The sequence below is a fragment of the Peromyscus eremicus genome, chromosome 14 (assembly GCF_949786415.1).
Source record: "Peromyscus eremicus chromosome 14, PerEre_H2_v1, whole genome shotgun sequence".
Taxonomy (NCBI): Eukaryota; Metazoa; Chordata; class Mammalia; order Rodentia; family Cricetidae; genus Peromyscus; species Peromyscus eremicus.
In genome coordinates, this window is record NC_081430.1 from 38,862,617 (window position 1) to 38,883,041 (window position 20,425).

At 38.1% G+C, this 20,425-nt stretch overlaps 1 protein-coding gene across 16 annotated transcripts in view; it reads left to right on the forward strand.

Moving 5' to 3' along the window:
- The window catches only part of Nrxn3 (neurexin 3), a 1,488,381-nt gene that overhangs the window by 1,105,991 nt on the left and 361,965 nt on the right, over window positions 1-20,425 (forward strand). For all 16 annotated transcript variants that reach the window (XM_059279967.1, XM_059279968.1, XM_059279961.1 and 13 more), the window contains one exon: window positions 13,754-13,935. In XM_059279967.1, coding sequence (XP_059135950.1) covers window positions 13,754-13,935 — 182 coding nt within the window. The remainder of the gene's footprint in view (window positions 1-13,753; window positions 13,936-20,425) is intronic.

A 20,425-nucleotide genomic window follows, 5' to 3' on the forward strand; every position in this document is an offset into this window, starting at 1 on the left:
TTCATACTCCATTCTCAGCAAGTCTGCCCAGTTGTAATTTGTTTCACAATGAGAGATTGTTCTGAATCCAGTCCATTTATTAAATTTTAATATCTAAAGACTGTCCTTATTCTATTTGATTTTGTTGTTGTTTTGAGATAAGGTCTCACTAAGTTCTCCTGGCTGGTTGACACTCACCCTGTGGATGACACTGGCTTGGAATTTGCACTGCTCTGCCTCCCTCCTGACATCATAGGCATGTCCTGAAGTTCCCTGTTTCCTTATTTTTTACTGTAGATTTTTCTTGGCAGCTCTTATGCATTTATCTTTCTTTATGAACTTCAAAAGCAATGAGATTCTGTTCAGAAGTACCTCAAAGAATGACATACTTAGTATATTCCTACCATGTGACTTTCACATAGGTAAATGTTTCATGCCCTTCCAATTTATAGTTTACTTTAGGAAGATTCTCTTGTTTGGCTTCCTTGTTGATTCTGTCAAGATATTTTGTAGATTGTTTTTATTGTGTCTTTTCATTTTCTTGTTATGGTGACAAAAGTTTGCCGTTTTAGCTATATTTAAGTATACTATTCAATGGGACTAACTACAATGGAATCATCCTCCAGGACCTTCTCTGGCATCACGAACTGTAATTCTTCACACAATAAACCATCATTCCCCAGGCCAAAGGACCACTACTCTCCTTTCTGTATCTTTGAATTGAATACTCTAGGCAGCTTATGTGATTTGTGCCTGGCTTATTTCACTTAGCTTACTTCGCTTATTTCAATTTCCTCAAGGCTCATCCACATGCTACTACGTATCACAATTATATTTCTTTTTAAAGCTAACTAGTGTTTTATTGTATCTGTAGATCACATTTTTTTTATTCATTCATCAATAGGTACTTGGAGGGTTTTTTTTGTTGTTTATACATTCTCAATATTGTGAATAATGTTATTATGAGCAAAGTATAGAAATATCTAGTTTGGTCCCTGTTTTTGGCTCATTCCAGGATACAGATGGACATGGAGTACACAGACCACATAAGGTTGTGTGTGTGTGTGTGTGTGCGCACACACACACACATACAGCTTTGTGAATTGAGGAACTGCCATTCATTTTTCCACAGTGGCTACAGCATTGTAAATTCTCACTAACGATACAAAAGAATCTTTCAACATACTTGTCAATACTTAAAAAGGATTATTTCAGGTAGGCTTGATCTGCATTTCAATATCATTTAGTCACATGGAATGTCTTCTCATGCCTTTATTGTCCATCATTTACCCTAGTATTTTTCATTCCCTGACATTGCTGGGGATTGAACCAGGGCCTTGTAAATGCTGAAAATTATCCTACCACAGGATGGCATCTTCAACTCTTCTTATTTTCTAAGTAGATTGTTTAATTCTGGTTTTGTATTTCCTTACATAATCTGGGTATAAGTTGATAATATAAAGCATGTATCCAGAGCCATTCTTTTCACATGTATATTTAATTTCCCAATTAAAGACTGTACTTTTCCCATCAAATGACCTTATTACTCTTCTGGAAATCATTGCTCCAATTTTGAGAGGGCGACAAGCTATTGGTTTGCATACATGGGCTTTTTATCAACTTACCATTTGTTCTTACTAATTTAATGGAATTTGAAGAGTTATTTGGTATATGCAGGTATTTACTCATATACCCATTAAAACTTATCATGTTCCTTTCCAATATTTACAGCTTATTTTATTTTATTGCTTTACTGTTTTAATAAGAGCATCTAAATAATGTCTGGTAATACTGTACTGATGAACACCTCCGTTTTCCTCATTTCACTGTTGAAGGCTATTTGTTTTATTGCTTGGTGTAGTGTTAGTTGGTTTTGATAGTTACTATAATATTTAAAACACTTTGCTTCATTCCTGTTTTAATTAAAATTTGGGAAGGAATGGCTCTAGGATTTTTATTAAATCCTATATAAAATTATATTCTAATTCTACTTTAATTAGGTGAAATAATAAATTATGGTGAGTACTACCTCTAATGTTATAATGTACTACTTCGTCTAGTCCTGGAATCAAGTTTTAATGCAGCCTTGATTTTACTCCTGCGATTGTATGAATATTCATAAGAGAAATTATCTAAGCTGTTTTGGTTTTATCATTGTATGTTTATTATCTATTGGCATGTGCGTGTTAGAAAAGAGGACCATGAGAAGGGATTAAGACTTTTTAAAAGGTGGATGGCAAGTGAGAGCATAGCAAAATACATGCAACATGCAAGCAGGGTTGGTCTGATTAAACGGAAGGACAAACTAAGGAGGACATGGTGGAAATGGGGAGGCAACAGAAAAGGGGAAGAATAAGAACTCTTACAATATTGCAATGAATCCCATTACTTTGTTCAATAACTTAAAAAATTAATTTCAGAAAGAGGGAAATAGTACATTGGATATTTTAGTATATTAGTTCACATAGGCCACTAAAACAAAGTGCTCAAAACGAATTACCTTTATATGCAAAAGAAATGTGTATGTTATAGGTCTAAACCCTAGGGAAACAGAGACAGTGTGATACTGAGGCTTGTTGGTTAGCTGGTCCAGTCCAATTGATGACACAGCCTCACATGTCCAACATACCCTAACTATAAAATCCATAAACATTTATTGAAATAACACAACCAGAACACCAAGTGTCCCAATATGAAATACTGAAGCTTATATGGTGACACACACACACACGTTAATCTCAGTGCTTTGTAAGTAGAGGAAAGGAAGATCAAGAATTGAAGCTAGCCTGGGCTGCATAGTGAATTGAAGGCTAGCCTGGCATACATGTGATTCTGGCTTAACAAGCAAACAAACAAAATGTAATGAGCATTTTCTTCTCTTGGGCGGCACTCCTGAGCTGTCAATGTAGTCATTCCTAATCAATTCATTTCACCAGAACCTGTCCTTCCTCTACCTCTGAGAGGAATCTGTAACAGTTATCAGGAATTCTTGTCTATCACTACAAGAAAATTTTAAAAGTTTCAATAAGGACCTTTGGTCCTGATATGTGTAGAGTACAGTATTTTAAGGCTGATAATGTTCATTCGATTCACATTGGTTTTGAGAAAAACAATAACTTACATATAAAGGGACTTCTTGTTCCTAGATTAAAAAAGATGGTCAGGTTATATACAATAAGAGGAGTGTCGGTTCACTTTGAGTCGTACCTGATAGAATGACAATATTAAATTATTTCATTTTTGTTGACTGTGTGTGCATATATGTGTATAATACATTGTGTGTGTTCCCGTAGATGTACACATATATGAGTAGAAGTGTGTATGTTTATGTGGAAGTCAGAAGTGAATACTGGGCATCTTTCTCTATCGCTTTTTATCTTGGAGAGATGGGGTCCCCATTGACCCTGAAGCTCATTAATTGGACTGGACTAGCTAGCCAACAAGCCTCAGTATCATCATCTCTGTTTCCCTAGGGTTTAGAGTTGGGTATCACCATACCTAGCTTTTGTAAGGGTTCTCGCAATCTGAACTCAGGTCCTTATATTTTCACAGTAAGCACTTTGCAGACCCAGCCTTCTCCATGTTCTTCTCTGTGTTCTACTGAAATCTGTATTATAACTCTTTAAGAATATTAGGTAGAAAAATTATTTCATACCTGTACACAATATATTATGATTATATCTGTTTCTCATTTCTCCTCTAACTCCACCTGGACCTGCCCTAATAAGTTCCTACCCCAACTTCTTGTCCAAATAGTCTTATATTTTTTTCTAATACATACTGCATCCAATTAATGTTGCCTAAATGTGCATGGATGTGGGATCACCCATTGATTCATGAGAAAACTACCCATGGCCATACCCCCAAAGAAAAATGGCTGTCCCTTCCACAGCCTCCATCAATTGCCAGTATCTCCTAAGCCAAGGCAGGAACCTCATGAGACCTTATCATCATTTTAATCATGTAGAAACTGAGACAGTGAAGCTAAATGACTATTATGTGGTAAGGAGCATGAGCTATAATAGTTCACATACCTTCCTCCTTCCTAACTCTGAAGTGAGTTCTACAGCTGAAGTATGTATCTTATACAAATCAGAGTCATTATCCTTCAAAAATGTTAGACAACCTTTTCATGAAAATCATGTTTTATAAATTAGAGCCACAGAAACACCAAAATCATCTTTGCATAGCCCCTGGCTCTAGAAAGTGTGAAGTCCATATAAATCAGGCATTTAAACCAAAGCTGTTGCTTTTCATCTGTATTTCCCTTCCAGAGAATAGTCAGCTGATAGAAACCCCTTGATTGCTCCCAGGAAAGGTATTTCAAAGCCATCACATGAAAGAATAAATGGAGGCAAATAAGACAATTTGATCTTCTCCTTTATTCTAACCAGAGCCCTAGAAACGCTATCAGAAGCCACGTGTTTTGAAAAATATTAAAATAACGCAACAGAAAAGGCTGATGAGTAATTACCAGATGATCATTTTTGCTTTTCGTCTCATTCATTTGTATTTTCCTAACAGATATGTACATATAGTCTTTGCTGTTAGCTAATGCTCTATGAAATAAAATGAAGATCCTACTGCTCTCCCCTACATGCCCCTATGAAGTTAAATCTGAGCTAGATTTTTATTAGGGATTTTTTCCAATGAAAACAGTTTGTCATGTGATTTAGGAACTAAGGGATAACAGAAAACAATCTGACACAAAATGGGTGTGATTTTCTTATGTGAGCCTGCCAAAAATTCACTGAAGAAAAATCATTCAAATATGTGTGTGGGTAGTTTTCTCTTATAAACTGAAAGCTGTGTGCTGCTCAATCATGTGCACTGTTATGAACCCTAATTGATGAGTATTTATAAAATATTTCCACGTTGAGGTGAAGTGACAAATAGCTGAGCTGGATGAATGGGTTGTGTCTTCTTCTTGCTTTATCTGCAGTTCTTCTCCATGCCTGAATGGCGATGTAAAGATAACGTACAGAGGTGGGCCAGGATTCATTGATTAATTCAGCAACATTTATTTTCCAAGCACTCACAGTTGTTGACCAAGAGATAAATTAAATAGCCCCGTCCCCCAGAAACTCATAGTACAGAAGGGCCCTGGATTTTCATTTTGTTTGACAATAAAACGTAATATTTATTTTATTAAACTCACAGTCTGTGCAATTTCCTAGGACTTACTTTGTTTTCCTATGTAAGAAGAAACCGATATGGTTATGAAAGTTAAATTATGTTGGCTGTGGGATAATCTCTAGTATAAACTTAGTAATGGAGGCTGACCTGCAGAATTGACAATTTTATGAGTGAGGTATGATTACTCCTGGGCATATTACCATTTGACTTGTCTCATCATTAAAATGGAGGCAGTAACTGTTAGGAACTGAATTGTGTTTTCACAAATTCATGCCAAGATATCTTTTGGTATCCATGGTGACTGGTCCAAGAAACCCCACAGATAGCAAAAAATCTGTAGACTGTGTTTAGAGATAGAGTCTTTGAATATGTAAATGGATTAAACTGGGTTTACAAGAGTAACTCCTAATCCTATATGTCTAGTATCTTCACAACAAGAGATTTGGACAAATGGTACAGTGCCCATCTGGTGTCACTCATGTGTTAGCCCATGCAAACAGCCAGGCTGCAAATGACTGTCGACAAGCCACGGAGACAGGCTTCTGGTCTCAAAAAAGGAGAGAAAATACATTTCGGATGTCCAAGTTACCCATGCCAGCTGTGATACCTCCCAGTGTCACACTAGTAAATGACTACAGCAGTCATTTCTCCTCTCTACAGTTTAGAATACTATATTGTGTGCTGGGAGTCATTCATTCATGGCGCTGATTTAACATTAATCCCACTGTGAACATTAGTATTGTGATTAGTGTTGTTAAGTACTGCCAAAGAGTTTACAGGAAAAAAAGAGTTGTCCCATAAGACAAACTGGGGGGCTTAGGAAAAGCTGGTTCCACTAAGAAGAATTTGAGAGTGCCTCCAAATGCTTTGTTTCCAGATCAATTTAAATATCACCAGGCATCTCCTTTATCCTTGGCAGAGGTACCCTGGAGTTCTATGAGAAAGATACCTGTCTTTTTTGCTTGTCTGATATGACATTTGCAAAGTGCTGTGTTTCTGGAAACACCGTTATCCCTGACACTTAGAAAGGGTGGGGTTTGCTTGTGTTTCTGAGGGCCTGCTGAAACTGTGCACCTTTTTATATTACTCAGACTTGGGGGAAGTAAGGGTAGACAAATAGTAACACAGAAATAGCTATGTTATTTAGAAGAAGTGAGAGACTTCTTCATTTCTCCTTGGGAAATCCTCAACTTTCCTGTCACCAGCTCCGAGAATATTTGCAGAGACAGGTTTAGCAGTTAACTAATCCCCAGGAAGAATGGTCCTCTTTGATTTTATTTACTACTGTAACTAAGTAATGGTAGACCTTCATAGAAAAGCACTTCCTTAATTTGTTAGTTTTGTATCTTCCTGCCACAAGGTGTTCTGTGACATTGGATATAATACCCAAGGGCCTCATTAGGCAAGTCTGAACTCCCAGTTGCTGAACAGATTCAACACTATACTAAATCAGCATTGGTGCTGTTCATAGAAGCATTCACATAGAAGCTCTTGTTCCTGGAACCTTAGAATATTGAATTGTTTGAAGGATTAATTTCAATTTAATTTTTGTTGCTCTTCTTTCAAGAAAGAGAAAGAGAAAGAGATTTTGCCCTATCTGGATGAACCCACATCTGCCCAAGCATTGCTTAAGAAATAAAGCTTGGCTCTCCCTGAGGCCATATTTCACTCCCTAGGTATTGCTTTCAGTTTCTCAATTTAATAAGCAGCAAATAGACATTTCTTTGCCAAAGGGAGGTGATATTTAAAAAAAAGGGTGAATTTTCTCTTTTAAGGTTAAATGCTTTCTTTTTACTTTATCTAAGGTCACTTAATCATTGTTTTTGGTGGTTTTTTTTTTTTCAATTTTCCTAGTGGGAAAAATAGATCAATCAGTAAGCTACCCTTCTAATAAATTCATTGGAGGGCTGTTGGTAACATCTGCATCAGTTACCCTGTGCTTCCCTGGTGATTGCCTTTGTGATGTTGAGGTCTTGCTTGCAGATTTCCATCTGTCACTCATCCTTCCCTCCTCTTTATGTAGTAGCAGTTGGTTTCTTGGGATTCCCTTGGGGCACGTGATCCCATGAGTGCACAGGGACAGGAGGTGAGGTTGAAGATCGGCAAGAATGTGACTGTATTCTCTTTCTACCACGTAGCACCACATCGTGCTGTCGAATCTCTGAGTTTTCGTCATTTCTTTAAAAAATTAAAACAGTAACAACAAAAAAAAAATTTCCATTAAAACTCCAGTGAGTGCTGAGCTAAGGCGAATCAAAGAAACACTCCCACGGAAGGCAGTTTGAAAACACACAGTGTCGCAGATATGTACGTTCCTACCACTAGGAATGAGTGAGCGTGGTACCTCACCCCAAAGACACAGAAATAAGGAAGGATGTTAAGAGGAAAGGATAGATCACTCTGAAAATAATTGAGAAATTATTGCATTCAGGTATAAATTAACTGTGAGACACCCCCTGGCTTTGTGCTTTCATTATCTGGAAGAGGTTTAGATCAGCTGTAAGCCACAAGTCTTTCTATTTTATTTTTATTAGCTCTATTTGATATGAATAAAAGATAGTTGTAATAGCAATAACCAATTCTACTGGTAGAATATATTTTATGTCATTCATAGTCCATTTACTTTCCAATAGGAATTGCCAGTTTTTGTGATAAAGATCGCAACTGTGTCTCCACACTGTGCTTGATGGAGGGCTGATCAAAGAGAAACAGGGAAGCCATAGAGAAGAGGGGTGTCACGTCACTCTCATATAGGACTCTAGCCTATGTTCTCAGTGTTCAAAGAGGCCAGAATAGCAGTGGAATCCTATTTCTTACCCAACTTTGCATACCATATGGTATGCAAGTTTACACTGTTGTTGTTTGTTCTTTGGCTCTTCTGTGGAGGGCCTGCCACCTAGTTCCCAAATAAATCACACATGGAGGCTTATTCTTAATTATCAATGCCCAGCCTTAGCTCGGCTTAGTTTCTTGCCAGCTTTCCTTAACTAAAATTTATCCCGTCTACCTTTTGCCTTGGGCTTTTCCCGTTCTCTTAACTTTTTGATTCTTACTCTCACTCCGTGGCCTACTGTGTAGCTGGATGGCTGACCCCTGAAGTCCTCCTCCTTCTCTGGCTGCTAGCTTTATTCCACCATCTCCTCCTTTTCTTTGATTTCTCCCTCTATCTATTCTCTCTCCCTGCCAGCCCCACCTATCCTTTCTCCTGCCTTGCTATTGGCTGTTCAGTTCTTTATTAGCCCATTAGGTGTTTTATACAGGCATAGTGACACAGCTTCACAGAGTTAAACAAATGCAACATAAACAAAAGTAACACACCTTAAAATAATATTCTACTACATTACACTTACTATACTAATTTGTTAATCTAATGCTATACTTGTCTTCCAGAAATTTATCTAGCTCTTGCTAAATTTAGCACTCACAGGCTTCCCCTCGATAGCACTTCCCAAAAGCATTTCCATTTCAACAACAATAAAAACTATTTCCAAGAAATCTGGTTTGTCTTTAAAATATAAAACAATATAAACATTCAATTAGCATAGTATTTGAAGGCTTTTCAAAGCCATGTTGTCTATAATTTTTTGATGAACAAAATAATAAATGAATCACAGTCAATTGTATTTTCTGTCTCAATTTTCCTACATACAGATATGCATATAAATACACACACACACACACACACACACACACACACACACACACACAAAGTGACTCTTAAGCAAATCCATACTACTACTTTCTTGGTAATCATCCAAAAAAAGTAATAGATGAATTGGATGAGGGCCTAGAGACAGAAAGATCAGTATAAAAGCATGGCCTTGGAATGGCTAAGTTAAAGCAATAGCCATAATTATTGTCTAAATGGTCCAAACAAGGGAAATTTGAGTTGTCATCAACAATCAAATTCTGGTAAAATAAGAAAAAGAAATCCACCAATGTTTTCACAATATTGGAAAGATTTGTGAACTAGAAAAAAATATCTTCTAGCTATCTTCTCTTTGGAAATTTCTAAATCATCTACTTAACCACTATATTACATGTCTACATCCAACTGCTTTCTAGAACTTCTTCCTGATTCTATTATGTTGTGTCCTGTTGGAGCCCCTTCCCCATCTCACAGCTTTGCCTGCTCAATTCCAATTCTAAATGTATCATCACTTCCATTTCAGTATATGGCTAGTCAGTTTGAACCAGTACCCTAAGTCCGTTATTTGTGGATTGTGGGTGAAACAGTGACAGATCAGAAGACCAGGCACATACCCACTTAATTTCAGTTGGTGGTAACCATGCAAGATTTCATTCCTAAAATACTGTCTTGGTTGAGACTCAGCAGAGCAACCTCACACTGCTCCTTTATCCATGCTGTGGTTTTAAAGAAATGACCCAAAGGCAGACATAGCCATTTATAATTCAGTTAGTATTTGTTTTCCATTGTTTTACTCGAGTGAATTTAATTTATATTGTTCTCAATATTCACAAATGTAGCCTGATCTTGGCACCACCATACTGAGTGCAGTCAGAACTCATCCATCAGAAATACATGCTCAGGGCAGACAACACAAACTATGGTCTCATGGGGCTCAGAAGTGAAGACCCTTAATGGATTTGAGCAGGGTCCTTAGGGTTGCCTGGATATTCTCCAAACATTGATTTGTAATTTGTAATTGTAGCAAAATTATTTTTTCATTTGAAATTCTAAAGCAATGTAATTATATCCCCTTTGGAGCTCTAGACACTTTTTGTTTAAATTGAACAAAAAGTTTGTATTTGTTTCTAAAAACCATTCAAGATACCAAAAACATGAAAGCTGGAAAAATGGCACTGTCAGTATAGAAAATTATGGCAATTAATTAACTTCATCTAACAGTATTGTTACGCTGTGGGACTATTCATGAAGTTTGGTCATCTTTGCAAGTAAACCCAATCCCAGAACAGGTTTCTACAGTCTTTGTGCCTTGTAGAATAAACCAAACACTGGGCATGTTATATCTTTTATGCCTTTTCATCTATCAAGTTAGGATCATCTAAGATTATGCTGCTGTAAATCCAGAACTAGAAAATAAAGAATAGCTTGTAAAATTAGATGTTCTATCAATTTAACCTATCTGCTAATGTTATAATGAAGTTTTCTTCTCTGTTGATTGAAAAAGTAGCACTAATGTGACTTCTAAACACAATATGTAAGAGGTTGTGTATTATTCTCTAACAGCTTCTCTATGTGGAGCACGGAGAATTATTGGACAGAGCAGTGGGTAAACAGAGAAGTAAAGGGAGTTTGTGAAGTTATCTGCTTGCTGAAAACCAGAATGCTATTTGGAAGCATGCCAGCATTGGGGCAGTGGCTTTGCTTATCTTCTATTTCAGTCTTCGAAGACATGAAGTTTGTAAGGCTGAGTATGGAAAACTTTGCTCCATGGTCCAATCATGTTCTGTAATTATACTGGTATGTGATTAAAAGGGCTCTTGGGGCAGTTAAGACTGGATGCCCCTGATTTAAGAGAGACATTTGAGCCTCTGTTTGCACATCCATAAAACTGTTAATGAATGAAGTGGGCCCTGCCATTGCTGTGCCCCACCTAAAGATGCAGAGAAGGCTTTGCAAACAATAAAGCCTTGTGTGCCTTGCTCTGCATGTTTAACATTATTTTTGTGCTGATAAAATTCTTCACTGGTAGAGTAGGAATGAACCTCTGTGGCAAATCCACTGTGAATGTAGGACAGAGCTGGGTAAGATTTTATAAATCGGCATGAAATGTCACTGGCTGATTTGCATTTTTTTTTGGTGATTTTATACATTAATCACTGAATAACCTTCAGTTTTCCAAATAAAGAATGAAGGGAGCAATGGTGACATTTGTGATCATCTTCAGAAAAGGACTCGTTTAAACATTTTACAGATGGAGAGATATCAAGCATAAATTGTTTTTTTTACCAAGATTTCTAATTTTAAGCAGCTCTGAGGGTGTTTGTGGGTAGTAGGGAGCAAACATTGTTTTGCATATGGAATTAACATAAACTTTGCATACCATAGTCCCAGTTTCTCTAGATGATTCTGGAGGGCTTGCTGGAGACTCCCCTCAGGATTGAGAAACTCATAAAGGGACAAAAATTCTGTGTTGCTTGTGATACACAAGTGGAGCTAACTGAAACAAGCTGCATAGGTGACCTTTCCCAAAGCAGAGTGGGTTTTCACACATCTCAGACGGCTTAGTGCTCCTACAAGGGTGGCATATGACACAAACTCCCAATTCTAGCCCAAATGAGCCTATTATTTCTCAGCAAGCTATGTAGTTTATGGATTGTACAACCAATGCAATTTATTCCAATATTTTCTGTAAGTTAACTGTGATAATCGATATGGATTGGAGATTGAGTTTTTTAGTAAATGCTAAAGATAGAATGACTGGTTGTCTGCAGGGTGGTGGTGGCGCACGCCTTTAATCCCAGCACTCCAGAGGCAGAGGCAGGCAGATCGCTGTGAGTTCGAGGCCAGCTTGATCTACAAAGCGAGTTCCAGCAAACGCACAAAGCTACACAGAGAAACCCTGTCTCAAAAAACAAAACAAAACAAAACAAAACAAAACAAAACAAAATGACTGGTTGTCTGGTGTTTACAAAACTAATTATAAGCATCATAACAAGTTCACTGGGACACCCACAGGAAAATCTAATACCAATTGATCTTTGGATGTTGAAAAGTGTATCATATGAAACTACTCACTACTGGTAACTGGCATAAAATCCCTGAGGCTACAGTGTCATAGTATATTTTGGCTACCAAATTTAAGTGTTCTTCCCCAATTTAGAATCAGATACTTGTTTCTTAAACTTGGAAATATTTTAAAATGCAAATATATTTTAGTTACTTGCCACCTTTCTGGGATCAAATGTCCTGCTAAAACCAACTTAGCAGAGAAATGGTTTGTTCAGGCCCACAGGTCTAGGAACTAGTTCATCAGGCCGTGAAATGATGGTCACAAAGGCTGCAGCCAGCCAGTCTTAGTGTATCAGCAGTCAGGAAGCGGGTGAGATCACCACAGGTGCTCCGCTGCTGTTCACTCTAGTATGGCCCACAACCCCACCCACCTGCCTTCAGGGTGTGTCTCCATGCTTCAGTGAATCCAGTCTAGACAGTCTCTCATGGGCATGCCCAGAAAGTTCTACTCATAGGTAATTCATAGAGCCCATCAAGTTGACAAATAGGACCAACCATCACAGAATATTTTCTTTGTTTTCTCCCTGATGGTTTTGTAAGAAACTTCAATTAATATATTCTTGGTAATCCCAAGATTCATACTGATAATAGTAAAAAAAAAATACAAATAAACAGTAACAGCCTAGATAAACCTAGTTGCACAGATCACTTTTCATGTCAAAATGGCATTATCTTGAGATGGTTTTCTATATCTCCTACATCTCCTTTCTGGATTTTAATTTCTAAAAAGACATGAGACCTATTATGCCAATATCAGATAAATGCTATCAGATAAATATTGAAGGAGAAGATACTTCTTCTTTTTTTTTTTTTTCCAGTTTTTCGAGACAGGGTTTCTCTGTGTAGCTTGGCGCCTTTCTTGGATCTCGCTCTGTAGCCCAGGCTGGCCTCGAACTCACAGAGATCTGCCTGCCTCTTGCCTCCCGAGTGCTGGGATTAAAGGTGTGTGCCGCCACCGCCTGGCAAAGATACTTATTCTTAGAAGACTCCAGAAATAATTTCTGTCAGCATGTTTATAGCAATATAACAAGGAAATACATACATACTTTAAGTCATCCAGCTAGATCGTTTCTACTCGAGAAACCCCACATTTGAAATATACAGAAGTGTTTGAACATTAGCAAGGTGCCACATTTGGGAAAAATCACATTTGACATCATGTGACAGGTCATACGAGTCAAGACACAGACACTATAAGATCCGCTTTATAAAGTTATCTGCACCCCTGGCACATAAACTATAAGAAACATAAACAAATCTGATGTTTACACTTGAGCTCCAGACACAGGATATCTCAATTTTCTATATGTGAGATTCCCAAATCCAAAAATTCTGAAAGGTAAAACACTACTGTTTCTAGGCATTTCATAGAAAAATTGCTTCACCTGGATAGCTTCCTGTCACCAGGCCACACTTCCTTTCTGTGAATTGGGAAAACAATAGTACCTTTGGGCTTCTTTGCAGACATTGTGATGGCAGCACCCCTGGAAAGACTCCTGACTGTACTAATGAGAATATTCTGATAGCCAGAAGCAGGGACAATGTTTCTATCTCGTGCCTGTCCTAGCCGAACAGTAGGTGTATTCTGCTGCTGCAGAAGAGGTAAAGTTGTTTGTTAACATGTAATGAAGTTCATAACCCACTGTATCACCCACACTCCACTGTTATACATCAGGAACTGAAGGTACTGAGTGTCTCTCTGTAACATCTGTTTTGGTATTTATTCCCATTGCTAGCATCTTTAATTTGTGGAGACAGATACCTTCTGAGGTTTTGGAAGTCATCCCTTTTAGAAACTAAATACTGTCCAGTAGGAGAAAGTTCTCTCCCAAACCTGTCTCCTGCAGTCTCAACAGTGTGCTGGAGCAGCCGATACCTAATACAGTGGCCCTGATGTGCTCTTTCTCTTTTCCTTTATAGCTGGTGCCACATACATCTTTGGGAAGAGTGGTGGCCTCATCCTCTACACCTGGCCAGCGAACGACCGACCTAGCACACGCTCTGACCGCCTGGCTGTGGGCTTCAGCACCACTGTGAAGGATGGCATCTTAGTACGAATTGACAGTGCCCCAGGACTTGGTGACTTCCTCCAGCTTCACATCGTGAGTACCTTCCCAGCCTTGGCCTGGATTCCATTGTCTTCCTGGTGGTCTGAGGTGTCAGTTAGATAAGCACAGGAGAATGTTCTACATAAGTGTGCCAGAGGTGCATATACTTTTAAACACTGCCTTCAGTTGTCCAAACTGTCACACTCATATGCCTCAGTGACAAGAAAGAAAAGAGTGCCATCTAGACTCCTGTTTCTGTTTGCTTTGGTCCTGAAGTGAATCTCTTAGATGACTACTGGGTGTGGACAAGAGATTTATCTGTTATGGTCCAACTGAGATGTTGCAAGAAGCAAAGTCAAGAGGAATATTAGTAACAGCCTAAGCTTGAGGTTGGAAAACTTTTTCTAAAGGGCCAGTATATCAGCATTATGGACTTTGCAGGTTATACAGTCTATTGGTTTCACTATAGACAGTGTATTTTTAAGATGTGGTGAGTCTGTTCCAATAAGAATTCATTCATAAAACTTGGCTGCAAATGTGATCACAGGAATGAAAGGAATATGTGATGAAAGCCCAGGCTCCAGTAGCAGAGTGAACGCAGCACAAAGGAAACTGTCCAGTGACCAAGTTGAGTTATGCATGTATATTGCATATTTAACATTCTCCTTTAGATCTTGTGTTTACGCGAGGGTGGAATTTTTACTCCCCGGCTCTGCAGATCGTAAGAGTAGTATGCAAAACAAAGAAATAAAAATGATTTGGAGGGAAAAATGACTTCCTTATGAGGATAGAAAATATTTTTATAGCAACAATTAACCCATTTTATCACCTGTGCAGTGTACAGTTAAGAAAGTAGGCTAAAGGAAGATATGATTCTCATCCGTAAGTACCCCACGTGTTGCCACCAAGAGCAAAGAGAGGAATTGTTCTCATTAGTTAGCAATGACAGGGCTAGAAAGAATGGATTTAATTTGGAGCAGAAAGGATTCAGTTTAAATAGCAGAGGGGGGAAAGCAGTTAAGAAAAAAGATCATCTGGGATTAGTAGCAATCTCCACAAAGGAGGACGGAGACTTTGGCTGGGAATCTTTGAATCAAACCTTTTGCTAATCTGCAGATCCAGAAAGCAGAATGTCGACTTTCTCTGCTGAGCTCCAGAGTTGGAGCTGGCAAGTTGGGTCCACCGCAGTAGCAGGCTCAGCCACAGCAATTTTCTGCCAGTGTTGTCTGGAAGTGGCACCAGCTAGAAGTACAAGGCTCTCCTTGGGCTCCAAAAAGCGCGAGTCATAAGTAAATGTGGAATCGAGTTGCAGATTTTTAATTCTCTCTCAGATGCTTCAGGAACCATATGGTGCTAGGAGCTGGAGCTTAAACATTATAAAAGCCCATGCCAAGGAGCAAAGAGAGAGGAAGCCATAGTCACTACAGTTTATCTTTATTTAGCCTCTAAGAGCCACCATCATTTACAAAACTCTGAGAGATTTATGCTGCATATAACTTAATGACTATTTCATGGCAGCTATAACTAGGCTATTATTACCAGCTCAGTTACATTTTCATGGTGATTTATTCTCTCTCTTTCTCTCTTTTTTTGTTCACTGTGACTTCCTAAAAAATATGATTTGGCCTGGTCATAAACATTTTTTTGCCATCAGATAATATGCTGTCAGGTCAGTGTATCCATTTCTAAACATTCATGTTTGGTGTCTTCACTCTTAAGAAAGAGGAGTTTGTCTCACTCTTTGGCAGTTTGCTTGGAATGTGGCAGAGTTTCATACAAATCATTTGTAGATACTGAGAACTTCTCAGAGGAACTAGAACACTATGCCTTTATTAAATTCTGTAATTCTTTGGTGAGTTTGAAAAGCATCTCTAACCATGCTTTGGTGATCAAGTCATACACATTTGCTTGTATTTGTAATTGGATGTTATCTGTATAATCATGTACTTTAGTTTTGATATTATATATCATATTCTTTATAAAAGTTAAAAAGAAATCACTAGAAAATTTCCATCAGAATATGTAGCATCACCTTGGATTAAATCAGGGAGGCTGCTGTTAACAAAACACTGAAACATCGCAAAAGATGTTTCTTTCCAAACTTAGGGTATGAAATTATATAAAGGAGTCATTTATTTCCTACTGCAATGTGAAAAGATCCATACTGTTCTGAAGTAAGTAAACCTGCCCTGCCCATGACATTTTAATAAGCACGGGTCCCTTCATTGCTCCTGTCATTTGAAACCGTCTTTAATCTATGAGTCTAGCTTTTTCTGCATCCCTTAACACAATCTGAATAAAAGAATCAAAGTAGAAAAAAATCTAAAGATTGTTGCACAATCTAGCCTCTCATTTTGGGCAGTTCAGTAGAGGCATCAAGAAAGCAAAACAATAAATATTGGTTAGGTTTCTTCCTGAGACATTTCCAGTCTTGTAAAAGATGGTTTCATTTGCTGAATGGTTTGTTTCACTGTATTAACAACATTATTCCAAAAGAAAAGCACTCAGGAGTCATTGTAGAAAGCAAAAAGGATTGGACAGGGGGCCAAAGATTTCATTCTACACTGGGTCTTTTTAAACAATTAATTTATTTGATTTCTGTATTTTAAGTTGTCATACAAAGTAGAGGAGTTTCACCTTGGTGTTTTCTTACATGTATGTCATCATTCTGTGCTTCTCCTAATGTTCCTCTTCCACAGCCCTCTCCAATTCCTTAAGATACTTTTCTCAGGGCAAGGAGAGGTGACTCGGCAGTACGAACTCTTGTTGCTCTTCTGGAGGAACCAAGTTCAGTTCCTATTACCCATTTTGGCTAGCCTACAACCAACTGTAATTCCAGCTCCAGAGGACTGAACCCTCCTTTGCCCTTGGCAAGCAACCACATGAACATGAGTAGACAGATAAACATTACAAACAGGAAAAAATACATCTGTTTAAAAATGAAGATTTTTTTTCCATTCCTTTCACATCACAGTCCCCTTTCTACTTAAGTCTCTCTCTCTCTCTCTCTCTCTCTCTCTCTCTCTCTCTCTCTCTCTCTCTCTCTCTCTCACACACACACACACACACACACACACACACACACACACACACACACTTACTTTAAATCTGGAGTCTGCATATGAGAGAAAACATGCTTTCTTTCCGAGTCCAATAAATTTCTTAGCATAATTGTCTCCAGTTAGAAAAATTTTCTGGCAAATGTCATGATTTCAGTTTTTTAACAGCTGACTGAAATCCCAGTGTATACATGTACCACATGTTGTTTACCCAATTCTTCTGCTGACAGACATACAATCTTCCTGTTACTTAGTTTTTGTGAATAGGACTGCAATAAACCTGGATATTCAAGTATTTCTCTGGCATATTGATATAGTCTTTCAAGTATCTGCTCAGGAATGGTATAACTAGATCATGTGATAATTATATTTTCATTTATTTATCAGTAATCCTGAGGGCCTTCACACATGCTAGCTAAGTGCTCTACTTCCCCAAGACTATTTTAAATGTTTTGAGGCAATTCCACATTGACCTCCACAGTGCCTATACTTGTTAACATTCTCACCAGCAGTGTGACAGTACTTCTTCCCACAGCTATCCCATCATTTGTTTTTATTTTTTAATTAAATTTATTCATTTACTTTACATCCTGACTTCAGTTTCCCCTCCCTCCTCTCCTCCCATTCCCTCCCTGACCTCCCTTCTACTCATCACCCCATCCACTCATCCTTTGTTTCTGTTCAGAAGGGGGCAGGTCTTCCATGGGAATCAACAAAGCATGGCATATCAAGTTGAGGTAGCTTTGTATTAAGACTGGGCTAGGCAACTCAGTGTGAGTAATAGGTTCCTAAAAGCCAGGCAATTTCTCAGAAAACTGGGAATCAGTCTACCTCAAAACCCAGCTATAACACTGTTGGGCATATACCCAAAGGATGCTCAATAATACCACATGGACACTTGCTCAACTATGTTTATAGCAGCTTTATTCATAATAGCCAGAACCTGAAAACAACCTAGATGTCCCTCAACTGAAGAATGGATAAAGAAAACATGGTACATTTATACAATGGAGCATTACTTAGCTGTTAAAAACAGGCATCATGAAATTTGAAGGCAAATAGATGGAACTAGAAAACAATTGTCCAGAGTGAGGTAACCCATACCCAGGAAGACAAACAGGATAACAATGCTACAATCTAGAGACCCAGAGAGGATTAGTAGCAAAGAGGCCCAAGAGGGGACTCATTGATCTCTCAGGGAAGGAGAAATAGAAGAGATCTATTCTTGTAGGTAGACTGGGGATGGATGGAGATGAGAACATGAGAGTTTTTGTTTTTCTTAATTGTAGCCACCTTTCGGGGGGTTGTGTGTGATAGAATCTCAAAACACTTGTAATTCAAAATTCTCTAATGGCTAAGATTGTTGAACATTAAATCAAAACAAACAACAACAAATAATTTTTAGGCATTTGTACTTCAGAGTTGCATGTTCAGTGTATTAGCCCACTGGTTGACTGAATAATTCACTGTGAAAACAAAGCTATGGCAGACATAAAGACAAGACGCAAGGCACCTGTGCGTGTTTAGTTTGTGCTATTGTAATAAAACACTTGAGATTGACCAATTTATAAATCACAGGGGTTTACTTCTCATGATTTCTCATAGAAGACTGGGAAAGTATAAGATTCAGATGCTGGCTGATCAGGTCTAGGTAGTTGAGCTCCCAATATTGTACTTTGTATACCCTGTCATGTAGAGAGTAGGGATGTGCCTTCTCATTGCAATAAGAGAAGGAACACACTCTTCATGTTTCTCTAAAAAATACTATCAATCTACCTTCTGAAAGTCTCTTCCTTCCTACACTGTTTCATTGTATATTAACCTTCCAATACAAGAAGTCTGGGGGAAAATGTCATTCTAGAGCAGTGGGATAAAGTGCAGTGACATGAGACAAGGGCCAAGCATCTGCTACAGATGTGCTCCCACTGGGATTGCATGGAACTGGAGTATCATTCTTTTACTCCGTATATTAATCATTGTTACTTATAGTGGGAGTCAGGCTAATTAAATTAGGTGCACAACAAAGTATAGATTGATATTATCCAGTGAATGCAGCATCTGTATGTTGTCTGTGTAAGAAAAGGAAATGGAGCAACAATGAGAGACAGAATATAGACAGAAGTAGAAAGATTGCATCTTGTAAATTGGAATTGAAAATAATTCTTAGGAATCTTAAAGGTATTTTTTATTAATACTGTCATTGGAATTTGTTTTTACCCCTAGTTTAGCTTATCAGAAGGAAGAGAGCAAGTTCTTTGAGAATATCAGTGACTCCGACCCAGTAGTAAGCAATCACTCTAGGACAGCCCACAGAGCAAATAAACTTCATCTTGTTTGCCAGCTCTCTGTGCCTATTCGTCTCTCACTGTTACCTTTACACTGGAAAGATTTGAGAGCAATGGATGAACTCCTAATGAAGGAACTCTGGCTTCAACTAGTCATGTCTACCCCAGGTGCAGACATGGGCTTTGTGGATGCACACTGCGTGTTTTCCAGCTATATACTAAGTTCTAGACTCACATGAGTTTTCCCTTTTCCTGTGTTTCCCTGAAATCTCCGCTCATTAAAATCTTTTTAAGAGAATAGTTCCCTTCTTAAACTTCTAATCTACTGGAAGTCCTTGATCCATTTACTAATTCATTTAAAGTACTTTTATTTCAGTATTATATATGTTTGTCTGTATATCTATATGTGTATGCATGCACATTTGTGCATATATATGTGGGAGCCAGAGATCAGTATCAAGTTCTTTTCTCAATAGCTTTCCACCTTACTTTTTGAGACAGAATCTCAAACCTAGAATACTCAACCTAGAACTTGCCAATCCAGCTAGACTGGGTGGCTGGACAACAGTTCCTAATGCTGAGATTGCAAACATATACTATGTCCCAGGCTTTTATGTGGGTGCTGGGGATCAAACTACTATGTCCCAGGCTTTTTATGTGGGTGCTGGGGATCAAACTCAGGTATTTTGTAGAGAAACCTTGGGGAAAGTAAAGGCATTTAATTAGAGCAAAGGGGGAAAGAAGAGAGAGAGAGAGAGAGAGAGAGAGAGAGAGAGAGAGAGAGAGAGAGAGAGAGAATGGATTAAATGGATTAATTGTATAGATGCACTGGGCATGATTTTGTTTGTTTGTTTTCCATTTTATAATTTATTTAGATTATCAGTTGTTCTGACCAAGGAAGTGAGATTCCCCATCCTATCTTTTTGATGCTTTTTTTTAAAACCTCAGGTCTTCTTGCTCTTGGGTCTTAAGTGGCCTTTGGCAAGCAATATTAAACATAACAAGCTTGAATCCTTTAAAAAAAACAGAAAAGGCCAAGATATCAAAATAACTTAGGATTCATTTATTTCAGATTAGCTAAGATTCTTTGTTTGGGATTCAGACTTCTATGGTCCAGTATTTTCTGTCAGTTGTTGCTGATGACATTAATGGAACCATGAATGGAATGTGTCTGATAAAGGCAAAAAGATTTCTGTTGAA